At 37.0% G+C, this 12,694-nt stretch overlaps 1 protein-coding gene across 1 annotated transcript in view; it reads right to left on the reverse strand.

The window, feature by feature from the left end:
* Positions 1-1,261: 1,261 nt before the first annotated feature.
* Positions 1,262-12,694, reverse strand: part of LOC134482337 (ankyrin repeat domain-containing protein 7-like) — a 29,336-nt gene continuing 17,903 nt past the window's right edge. The window contains exons 6-10 of the mRNA XM_087589396.1: positions 9,210-9,246; positions 6,991-7,052; positions 4,172-4,205; positions 3,673-3,715; positions 1,262-1,938 (exon numbers count right to left, since the gene is read on the reverse strand). Of these exons, the coding sequence (XP_087445522.1) occupies positions 1,792-1,938; positions 3,673-3,715; positions 4,172-4,205; positions 6,991-7,052; positions 9,210-9,246 (323 nt within the window). The 3' untranslated portion in view covers positions 1,262-1,791. The remainder of the gene's footprint in view (positions 1,939-3,672; positions 3,716-4,171; positions 4,206-6,990; positions 7,053-9,209; positions 9,247-12,694) is intronic.

The following is a 12,694-nucleotide window of genomic DNA, read 5'->3' on the forward strand; positions in this document are numbered from 1 at the left end:
GTAAATTACAGTTTCTAATGATTCCATTATGTGTAATAATTATATCTGAACTTCCTCTTTCCTAATGATGAAATTAGAGGTCTAGAGGAAGGTAGTTAGCTACGTGTTGACAGTATGCAGTGGAGTAAGGAGTAAGTAGTGTGTGTAAGATCAGCAGACACACCCTTCTGCTTGCTTTGTAACTTCTGAAAGGGGATTTAAACAGGAAAGATGGCTGTTACTTTTGAATTTGTTTCTGTACTTTCTGTGACAAAATATCTGATGGGGAAAACCAGTCACTTATTTCAAGGAAGGAACAGGGAGGCCTGACTTTTGGCAGTACATTGTTGGTTCTCACAGGCTGGTAGACCGGGAAGCAGATAACACAGTACTGGTACCACAAGTAGTCATAGCCATTAAAATCTACCACTGAAAACCTTCTGCTAGCAAGGCCAGACCCCGAAAGTTAAACAATCTCCCATCAGTGGACAAGTGTTCAATCACATGAACTCCCATCTCTTTGTCTGATCCTCCCATGCACTGCTTAGCATTTGTGTTAATGTTAAATAACCCCCCCCACACACACACACACATGCAGAGTTTATCTACTGTTTGTCTGTTAATGCTAACCAAAGTGTAAATCATACTACCAATGTGATAAACCTACTTGGAAGCCTGACTGACAACTTGAATTTGATACCTGAGACTGGAAACAGAGGAAGGGAAAGATTGATTCATACAAGTTATCTTTTGATACCTACAATTCAACTTACATTCTCCTACTCCCCAAATAAATTAAGTACAGAATGTCCTTGAACTGACAGAGACCATCCTGCCTGATTTATGAGTTCATGAATTAACTGTGTACACAAACATACCCAGCCTCCTGTTGTGGGCACCCCGCCTATAAGTACTTTGGACTTCATTGGGTAAAACCAGAATGCTGAGGTCCTGTCCAGGAAGTTAAGAAATATCAGAAGACTGACTTCTTATTTCCCCTGACGATAAATTTAATCTTTTTGCCTATCAAACATATTAAATCTGTGTGCTGGAAAAGGGGCTGAGATGTTAAAAACATTCATTGCTCCTCCAGGACACCTGGCTTTGCTTTGTAAAACACATAATATTGGTTGACAAAATTCTGGAACAACAAGAACAAAGGATGAAATGACCTCTTCTGACTTTTGTGGGAAGCACACGCACATGGTATACAGACAGAATACACGCAAAACATTCACACACATAAAGTCAGTCAATCCAAAGTAAATGAAACACAACTATGGTGGTTGCTTTCATGTTTACTGTACCTATTTCCAGGAGCATGTACTATTTGGTTTCTGTATTTTTATGAGTTCTCCTCAGTGAGTTAAAAACATGCTCATTTTCTGTTTTTTCTTCTGTTTCCATAGTCTAATTTACTATTATTACATTTTATGACAGTGATTCTCAACCTGTCTGTCATACCCTATTGGAGGAGGGCATAGAACAGTCTCACACAGGTTGGCAAAGACCTTCTGAAAATACCAATACGACATTACAGTTGATGATATTTTCAATTTGACACTGATGCAGTAGCAACAAAACAGTTGTATGATTGGGAATCACCACAGCATGAGGAACTGTATTAAAGGTCACAGCGTTAGGAAGGTTGAGAAGCACTGCCTAATGCATTGACTGGCAAGGAGTGAGGATATGGAGAGTGTGAAGGGAATGCTCAAGGCTGATCTTTCTCTACTTGTTCACTACTTGCACTAGGAAGGCATAGGCACAAACACCCATCACTCCCCTTCACAAAAGGAAATAGGTTACTTCTCAAATTAGGGGTATTACCATTATGGATTTTTTTGCTTTCCATACATCAGGTACTGGCTCTCCTCGAGAACACACATAAACTCCAGATTTTCTAAAAATGTTCTGGATCTTCTTAGGTATTATATGGAATTTACTTCCCGATTCTCCCTGCAATGCAGAGAAGAGAGTTTACTTTTTATTTGGTCTCGAAATTAACTCTATTCTTTTAGGATGCATGCTTTCAAATCAACAATGTTCTGTAGGAATTACAGGATATTGACACATGAAAATCAAAATTATTAAACATAAAATATCTCTTATATGCCTATTTACAACTTAATAGGATACCATCAAGAAGTTAAAATATTTATGCTAGCCTAGATTAAGAGAAAATCATTAACTGACAAACTTGACCTTGTTCTTGTTGAGACTAAGCTTAATTCACTATCAGTCAATTATTCTGCTTCTAGTTTAAGATGATTATTAATATTAATGAGGCCCCTTCTAACAGTCTTACTCTTCCATTGTGGGGAATCACAAAATGCACATTTTTCATTTACAAATAAATGGCAATTTAATTGCTAGCACTGTCCATACCATAGAACCGGTGAAACTGCTTTATAGAAACACATTGGTCCACTGAGTCACATTCAAAAATCATTAAATTGCCACTCTTCATTCACACAGCCCCTCACTATAGGGCTATAGGTTATATAGAAACAGGTTTCTTAACCTTGAGCAGCTCACAGTGATAAAGCAGCCTCAGACTGGATATGGAAATATCTAAGTAAAGCACTACAATATTTTAACTGTTTGAATGTGGCACAAAGAATATAAGTTTATATTATTTTAAAATCCATAAAGAAGAACTTAAGTGGAAATATACAGTAATTGACTCCCTGCATCTAAAAATGCTGGATAATTGGGAAAAACACTTGTTTTTCTAGATGAAGAGCTTTCAACATACCCTCATAGAATCAAATAGAAAATGCTCTATTCTCATAAGACAAATTTGATGAACATATTACAAACTGCTACATAGCCACAATTTCTCCTTAGTGTAAATACACATGAAATAGAGAAACCAAGGAGATTCTCTCATACAGGATCCTAAAATAGCAGTGTCCAAAGGTAGATAAAAATTGCATGCATTTTCCTGAGGGTAAAGTCACTTAGGAGATTCATGGATTATAGAAATGTCTGGACTTACTAAGAAGTACTTATTATATATAAGTATACAGTAGCTATCTTCAGACACACCAGGAGAGATCATCAGATCTCATTATAGATGGTCGTCAGTCAACATGTGGTTGCTGGGAATTGGATTCATCAAGACCTCTGGAACAGCAGTCAGTGCTCTTTTTTTTTTTTTTTTGGTTTTTTTTTTTTTTTTTTTTTTTTTTTTGGTTCTTTCAGTCAGTGCTCTTAACCACTGAGCCATCTCTCCAGCCCAGGAAAACCGATATGGGAGAGGGTGAGGGGGAAGGGATGGGGGCTCATGGACCGGAAACCAGGAAGGGGAAAAACATTGGAAAAGTAAGTAAAGAAATATATCTAATAAAAAATTTTTAAAAAAGAAATATTATGGTCTAGTAACAGTCACATTTTAAAATCAGTCGAACATGTACTCATTTCTGCAAACAATACTTGTCAAACATCAGACATCTTCTATTGTACGAGGACTGCGCTCAGTCTTCCACTCACTATGTCTTTTGAGTCCATTCTCTTATTGGCCACCACTACCCACAAGGACTTACTGCTCACTTACAGTTTGTAGAAATCTCCACATCTACAATGTGGACTCCCTTGAGCAATCTTTCCATATAAAACTGGGATAGTTACACTATTGCTGAATTGTAACAAAATTCATAAGAAAATTAAACTCACAAAGAAGAATTTTACCTTCACAGAGGAGGTAGAGCTGACATTATCCACATTCACACACCTAGGAACAAGAAAGGAGGGCTTGTCAGGGAGCCTTTAGAATAACAGCATGCAACATTCTTCCAACCTTGGTTTTGTGGCTCAATCCCTTCTTCATGAATAAGAAACCCAGGCAAACTATCCAGTAAACTTCAGGGGATTCTCTCTCACCACCTCCTGCCTCACCATAAGTGCCCCAGGATTCAGATGCACATGAGATCCTCAAGACCTCATGTGGATTCTGAGAATCCAAACTTCCATTCTCACAGACTCATGGCAAGCACTTTATCCACTGAATCATCTCCCTTCCTAAGGATGTTTGTGATAACTCATGCTGTGTGGGAGATAATTGTTCAGCTTGTGATTATAGAAGAAATAAAGAAGCTGAAATCGTAGTACACAGAGGCAAAGAGAATGTCAGGTTCTGAACATTATACTTTTTACAGATTAATTTATTGTAAAATGCACAGATTCTTACCATGGTGATGTTCCTGTAAGTCTCTTACCAGCTTCTAAAGAGGGAAGCAAAATTTGTCACAAAACAACTATAGGAAACATGACAATAAGTACAAAGGCTAATATTTGTGACCCTATATCCTTTGGCACCATTTATGAAAAGCCTTTAAAGTGAATAATTATTGGTAAATAATAAATATATGCAAAAACCTTTCTTCCCATTTCCTAGTGTATTTTAAAGACAAAGAGAAAATTTCATCAAAAGTTACTACTTATAAAAATTGTTGTGCAAATTACCTATGATCCTGATCACTATCAGACACAGAAATTATCATCTTAGCCTGAACTGTTGTCCCATAGTGAAGGGTTAAAAGGACAGCGTCATGTTGCCACTGCTGCTTTTTGCCTCTGGACTAGGGATGTTTGCAGCACTCTAGGTGAGCATGCTCAACTCGTACAGTAGTGAAAGGGGCTGCTACAAAGGTCGACTTGAACTTCCTTCACTGTAGGGGAACATTCATTACTACCACCGGGAAGCACAGTCTCTGGTGACTGTCGTTGCAGGACAGTCAAATATAGGAGACCCAAAGACCTTTACAAAGTATTTCCAGCTGCAAGTGTGACAAAGCTCTTGAGAGATCAGTGTGTTACTGTAGTCGAGATCTTCTGAAGAAGATGTTAAGGGCCCTCAGATCTAGCATTGACCCCTAGCTCATTTCCAGCAAAAAGAAGTTCAACATCAACTTCCATTGCCGGCCATGGCAAGAGCAACTGGAAAGACTTCCTTAGTAGTTATGCAACATGAATTATTACTCCAGAGAGAAGCATGAAAGAAACTTGCAGATAGAGCAGCAATCTCACATAAAACATTTTTAAAATATATTTCCACATATAAACCATAGTGTGTCTCAAGTTTCACTCTCTGGATAAAGCCTGTCCTCGAAACATGCTTCAGAGAATGAACAACCCTAGTTCATTTCCTTTACAGTTTGTAAAACTCCACTGCACGCCCCTTGGCATTGCCCATGACCAGAGCAAGTTTTTGTCCTATCAACAAATGGGCTGAGAAAATGTCTCTATGGTGGACCATATGCTCAGCATGTGTGGGGCCTCTTTCAGTCCTCGACAACACAAACAAAACTCCAGTGCTGAAATACATTTTAAAGAAAGACACCCACATTATGATAATTCTGTTTCCCTCAGGGTTATGTGAAGAGGGTCATTTAGGTTCCTCTACACTATTCTCTGGCTGGCTCTCTCCAAAGTAGGTATGAGAGATGCTGTGGTGTAGGTTGCTGAAAGGATAAATTCTGTGGTGCTTCTCCCACTGTTGGAATCTAATCTTATTCAGACTCACTCAATGGATCATTCAGTGCTGTGTACTGGAGAATGATGTGGTTTTTCTACCTTCCATCTACTGTGCCAATGTTTTTTTTTTTTACTGGAAATTATGTCTTGCAGCATATAAATCAAGTATCACTATATCTTTTGCTAATTAATAGAACTACAGGGAAAAGGTGCTGTCAGAGTAGCCCATATGGAGGCTGCTTTCATTGAATGCTAAGAATATCAGTTTTCATTCCCCAGCACTACCTACAAATCTCACACACCATTCACTTCTCCAAAGGTTCCTGAGTGAGCCAGATATTTATAATATCAAGATATTCACATTAAGTGGAAGACAACTAAAAATGACTATAAGATAATCTGTGAATTATAAAATAAGTATGATTGAAATATTATGGAGGGAAAAATTCCAGATTATGCTAATGATATTTAGTCTCCAAAACATAATGAAATTAATTGAATACTGTTTTTGGTTTGCTTTTTAATATGATAATATTTTCACACACTGACACCTATGACATGTAGCAATAATCATATATATAGTATATATGCTAAAACCTGAAATAAAAATGTATTTTATATCAAAGTCAACTTGCTGCTATGTGTCTAGAGAGGACACAAATCATGGAATAGTTTTTTTTTTTAATCAAAGGTCACTACATGCATCAATAGTTCTATTTGAATATAGTAGCATTGCAGATGATATAATTTGAATTTGAAATTTCTTAGAAGCTCTGGTTGGTTGGCATTGTTGTTCATATGGGGTCTCAAGCCCCTTCAAGCTCCTTCAGTCCTTTCTCTGATTCCTTCAACGGGGGTCCCGTCCTCAGTTCAGTGGTTTAATGATGGCATTTGCCTATGTATTTGCTGTAGTCTGGCTTTGCCTCTCAGGAGAGATCTACATCCGGTTCCTTTCGGCCTGCACTTCTTTGCTTCATCCATCTTATCTAGTTTGGTGGTTGTATAAATTTTTAAAAATCGCATAAAAGAAAAAAGGAAAAAAAAGAAAAAAAAAGAAATACAGGGTAAAAAATGGAGCAGAGAGGAAAGGAAAGGCTGTCCAGTGACCGGCCTAACTTGGGATCTATCCCATGCATAGGCACCAAACCCTGATACTATTACTGATGCCATGTTGTGCTGGCAAACAGGAGCCTAGCATGGCTGTCCGCTAAGAGGCTCTACCAGAAGCTGACTAAGACAGACGCAGAGACAGCCAACCACTGGATTGATGTCTAGAATGCCTATGGAAAAGTTGTGTAAAGAAATAAAATGTAATTCAATAAAAAGAATGCAAATACATAAAACAACTTTAAAAGAAAAAAAGAAATTTCTTAGAAACAATATCTTAAGTAAATCTGAATTCTAAAAATGGTTGCCAGGAAGTGAAGAATGGATATAAATATATTCATATTTGATTTCCTTACTTTCCTAGCACAAACAAAGTTCTTTCTATAGTTAGGGTAGAATTAGTAGAGGACTTACACTTAATCTTACCTGAATTATGCCGGTTAGAGTTTTTCAAAATGGATTTTAGCTGTCCTGGTGGTCTTACTCCACTGTGGTGTATTTTAAGAATGTTATGTTAATATTCATACTAAACATTAATCCAATGCATTGGATTACTTCTTGCTTGATTTTCTAACTTATATTACATTTTAAATTGTTTTAAAAAGCTATTCATTTGTTCTTTAACCAGTTGAGTATGTCTGGGAATACTTTACTTCCAACTTTTCCCCATGTAGAAGAAAGGGAAGGAAATTAGGCCCAAAAATTAGCCCAATGAAACCATTATACAGATACATATATACACACAACCACCTCTCTAGCTTTTGCTCTCATAGCTATACTGAGTGATATTTTTAATCTATAGATGCAATGGAATTAGTCCCCTGACTACATTAATCATAACAGTCTTTGCCCCTGATGCAGTAAGGCACCTATTCCCATGATACTTTGTGAATATTTCACTATCTATGATGGTACCACCCAAGTGGTTTGCTTGTCGAACATCAAATAGATTTCTATTGCTGCTAGAGCTCTTCAAAACCCACCACTGCATTTGTAATGTTCAAGCTGCTCCTTCTTAACACACGCATGAATGAATCCCGAAGTCACAATCTGCCTGTTTCTGTGCCATTTATCCATTTTTATGAACATAATAAGGTAATAACAGAAACAAAGAACAATAAGACTAATTGCATTGAGACTGTGAAACTGTTTGCACTTCCAAGTATAAGTTAACATGCGTATTTTGCAAGGAGTCTTTGAACAGTTTTAGTATGGAAAAGTTTGAATCTTGATTTTGACATTAGCTTGTATGATTTAGGGAATCTTAATCATGGAGGGAATAAGTCATGTGATTTTATTTATAAAATGATTTCCTGATTCAGAGCCCAAATAAAGAGAACAACATAATTGTCCTCTCTTGTGGAGGTAAGTAATCCTAATGAGCACAGAATGAGCTTGAAATACACCTTTTAATATTCTACCAAACCAGTGTCTAACCTAGCATCCTGGACAGGAATGGATGGGCCTTCACCTAAATGTTCATGTCCAACTGATATGGAAGGCAAAAACCTCCTTTATAGAGAGATAAATAATAGTCACATGGTCACTTAGTTCTATACATTCAGCTAATCTATTGAGATTCAAAGGATCCATTACTGTGGAAAACTGATCATATGAATGGATATTTGATGGGTGGAGCTTTCAGAAAGACATGGGTCTTGTGGAATAATTAAAAGGTGAATGACTGGTTCCCATGAGTTCCCATGCCAGGTGCAATCACATGCTCTAGATGTTTCTCTGTCATCCATTTTCACACACTGTCTCCATAGCGGGTTGTTCTGTGGGCCATGCTAGTGTGGCCACATGCCAAGCTAGCCCCAAGCATTCCATAGCCTAGCACCGCTTCCTGTCACAGACTCTTCTCACACTCCCAACAATCCAGTGAAGTCATGACTCAACAAACTGTAACCCAGCAACTGTAACCCAGAGTCATATGTTAATTACTTAATGAACAATACATTTGCACAATCAACTTACAACCAATTGATAAGGACATAAACCACCCACTTAGGTAAGATATAGTTAGTTCATCTAGACACACACAAACCAGTACATATCCATCCCTTAAGAATAGCCATAACAACCTATAAATGTAAAGTGAGAAATGTTAATATCCACCTTCATGGAATCTCAGCCTTTCATTGGATGGACTGCAACTCATGCGTTTCTTCTAAGATATATGATATATGCTACACCTGACAAAAAGTTCCTTTGCCTTCATAGCTGGTGTCAAAGGAGGAAAGAAATGGTTGCCATCTTGTAGTAATGACTGACAACTGAGAATCATCCCACATTATGTACCGTGTCAGAGAGATGAATGCCTGAAATGATAACTATGAGTGTGGGTCTTAGTCCACAAATACAATTTAGTAAGGCTTTGAAAAGCTAAAGAATCTTAAGTGGACATTAACTTTCAGAGTTAATCCTAGCAGGCTCTTTTTAAAAACTGCATAGTTTTTTCTTGGAAATGGCATACTTGTGAGCATACTTTTCACATTCATATAAAGTACACTGAACAAATTTTAGGCTAAAATTATATTCAGAATACTGTGGGACCTGTAAGATACAAGTCTCAAAGTATACCCAAAAAGAATTTGCTTTTTATCTTTGCACTCCTCTAGTACTAATGTACTGTTAAGCCTTACCAGGACATAGGCCTTTCATCTTTAAAAAACAAGACTTCTGAAAATAAAAACAAAATATGTATTATTACAAGTATAGAAGAATATTACAAATAAAATTATGAAACTCATTTTTAGTATCAATGTCTATGAGAACAATCTATTGAGTACTCTAGAGTAAATATTCATTTGTAGCCAATTACGTCACTTAGAACCAATCCATTCCCTGTATATTTCAAATCAAAGATGGCAGTAATTTATCAAACATCAATGTCTAGAAATAAATACCCGTGAACAATTGTGATGATCCTAACTGAACTCTCTCAGAATGACAGAAAACCCCATCCCTGCCAGTATAAAAACAATCAACTGTGATTCCTTTTACTCTGGGCTAATGATTCTTGAAAGAATAACAGATTGGGTCTGGTGGCGCACAACATGAATCCCAACACTGAGGAAGCAAAAGCATATGGATCACTGTGATTCCTTAGACAAAGAGAGCTACAATTTAGTGAGACCATATCTTAACCTAACCCCTAAAAAGAGAAAAACCCAGAGCCCACTTCATGACTCTTGCACCAGTAAACACCCATGGACAAAGAGTTGGCTAAAGGCCAGCATGAGAATACACTCAACAAGAACAAAACAATATAACACACCTAGAGCCCAGCTATCCTACTACATCAAGACCTGGATATGCTAACAAAATCAAAACACAATAAAATGACATTGAATCCAATCCTATGAATATGATAGAGGAATTTAAAGGAGAAATTATCAAAACCCTTAAAATATACAGGAAAATACAATCAAACAGGTGAGCAAAATGAATAAAATATGTCAACACCTGCAAATGATTAAAGAAGCAATAAAGGAAACCCAAAATGATAGAACCTTGGAGAAAGAAATACTCCAAAAGAGAACAAGAACAGAAGCACAGCCAACACAATAAAAGAATTGGAAGAGATGATCTCAGGCATACATGATATACTCAAAGAAATTAATACGTCAACCAAAGAAAATATCACCTAAAAAGTTACTGACTCAAAATATTCAGGTAGTCTGAGACACTGTGAAATTTTGTACTAAGGATAATAGGAATTGTTCAAAAGTGAAGAGAGTACCAGCTCCAAAGATGAGAACATATGTTCAACAAAATCATAGAAGGAAATTTGTACAACATAAAGGAAGAATGCCTATAAACTTAGAGGAACCTTACAGAACACCAAATTGATTGGTGTTAACAAAAATAAATAATAATCACTCATTCACAAAATGAGAATGGCAGGAATTAACACTCATTTGTTGTTAATATCTCTCAATATCAGTGAACTCATCTTCCCCATTAAAAAGGCACAGCCTGATAGGCTCGATGTGGAATCAGGGCCAAACTTAAGAAAAATAGGAACAGGAGAAGAAGATTCCCAGATTAAAGGCCCAGAAAATATCTTCAACAACATCATAGAAGAAAACATCCCAAACCTCAAGAAAAAGATGCCTACATACACACAAGAAGCTTACACTACAAATAAGAATTTACTGTGTCAGAAAATAAATCCTCCAGCTACATAATAACCAAAACATTAAATCCCCAAAGCAAAGAGAGAAAATTAAAAAGCCACAAGGAGAAAGAGGCAAGTAACATATTACATATAAAGACAGAACAATCAGAATTATACCAAACTTCTCAACAGAGAATTAAAAGCCAGAAGAGCCAGAGAGATGTCTTACAGACCCTAAGAGACTATAGCTGTCAGCCCAGACTACAATACTTAGCAAAATTTTCAATCAATTTTACTCAAGGTGGAGTAAAAAGCTATTCTGTGACAAAACCAAACGCAAACTATATCTTTCTACTAACCCATCACTAATCAGGATGCTACAAACAAAACTCCAAGACAAGGAGAGTAACTGAACTCAATTAACACGAGAAACTAATAATCGCATAGTAAAACCAACCAAGAGAAACACATGCAAACCAAAATCAAAATACCAAGTAAAAGCAATCATTAATTATTAATATCTCTGAACAGGAACAGATTCACTTACCAAATAAAAAGACATAGTCTAAGAGAGTAGATGCATAAACAGAATCTATACTTCTGTTGCATATAGAAATGCAACTCAGCCACAAAGATAATCACTGCCACAGAATAAAGGACTGGACAAAAGGTCTGTAAAGCAAATGGACCCAAGAGTCAAGCTGCAGCAGCCAATCTAATATCTGGTAAAATAGACTTTCAATGAGAAATAATTAAAAGAGATGGGAAAGGACACTGCATATAAATCAAAGGAAAATCCAACAAGATGATGCTTCAATTCTAAACATCAATGCTTGCGATACAAGTGCATCCTCCTTTACAAAAGAAACATTTACTAATTTTGTTAAAGCTTAAACCACACCTCCAATTCCACACATTAATAGTAGGGGACATCACCTACATATTATCACGTTAATGACCAACAGGCATGTCACCAAAAGAGAAACTAAACTGAAATGTAATGCAACTAGTAGATGTCATGAATCAAATGGACCTAACAGATATCTGTGGTGGTTTGCCCTTAAGTTTCTGTATTTTGATGCTAATTCCACTGCCCCAAGGACAGCTGCCTAGTCACATACTCAGAACTCAGATGACTTCACCAGAACCACCTCCCCACTGAATTTGTAAAATACAGGTGAGGGGCAGGTACAGGATAGTAGGAGACCTGACATTGGAGGAGAAGCAAGGATGGGCAGGAGAGAAGCTTGAAGGAAGAGAAGGGGATTAACACAGAGAAGAGGAGAGAGAGGGGGGAGGAGCCATGGCAGGTGATGTTAAGATTCTGCTCTGTGTATTTACAGGTTGTTATCAATCTTCCTAAGGGATGGATGGTACCAGGCCTTGTATGTTTAAGTGGCAACTATACCTTACCAATTGGATCAAAGATTATTGTGTTGTGTGTTCTTTTATGTGAGGGTTTGAGTGTAGGAAAATGTGCGGCTGGGCTGTGTTTCCGCCAAGATATCTAGCAGATATCTTGGGGCACCGAGGTGCGGACCTAGCGGGGTAAAAGACAACTTTAAGTTTTTATTTTAATATTTTTACAACAACAGATATCTATAGAAGCTGTCACTCAAATGAAAAAATATGTATCTTCTCAGCACCTCATGGAACCTTCTCCAAAATTGAACATGTACAGATACAGATCTACAACAGATACAAGAAAATACAACAACAACAACAACAACAACAAAAGAACACCAAAATGCTTTTGTGTCTGATAAGGTCACCATGGACTAAAGTTGGACTATGTCAACAACAAAAACAATGGAAAGCCTACAATCTCATGGAAACTGAACAACTCTATGCTAAGTGACCACTGTTGAAAGAAGAAATCAAAGTCTTTCTAGAGTTCAATGAAAGTGAAGGCACAAATCATACAAACTTAGGGAACACAATAAAAGCAGTGCAAAAGGAAAGTTCATAACACTATGTCCCTTCAAAAGAAATGGAGAGATTTCATAA

This window comes from Rattus norvegicus, chromosome 16 (genome assembly GCF_021556685.1).
Source record: "Rattus norvegicus strain SHRSP/BbbUtx chromosome 16, alternate assembly SHRSP_T2T, whole genome shotgun sequence".
NCBI lineage: Eukaryota > Metazoa > Chordata > Mammalia > Rodentia > Muridae > Rattus > Rattus norvegicus.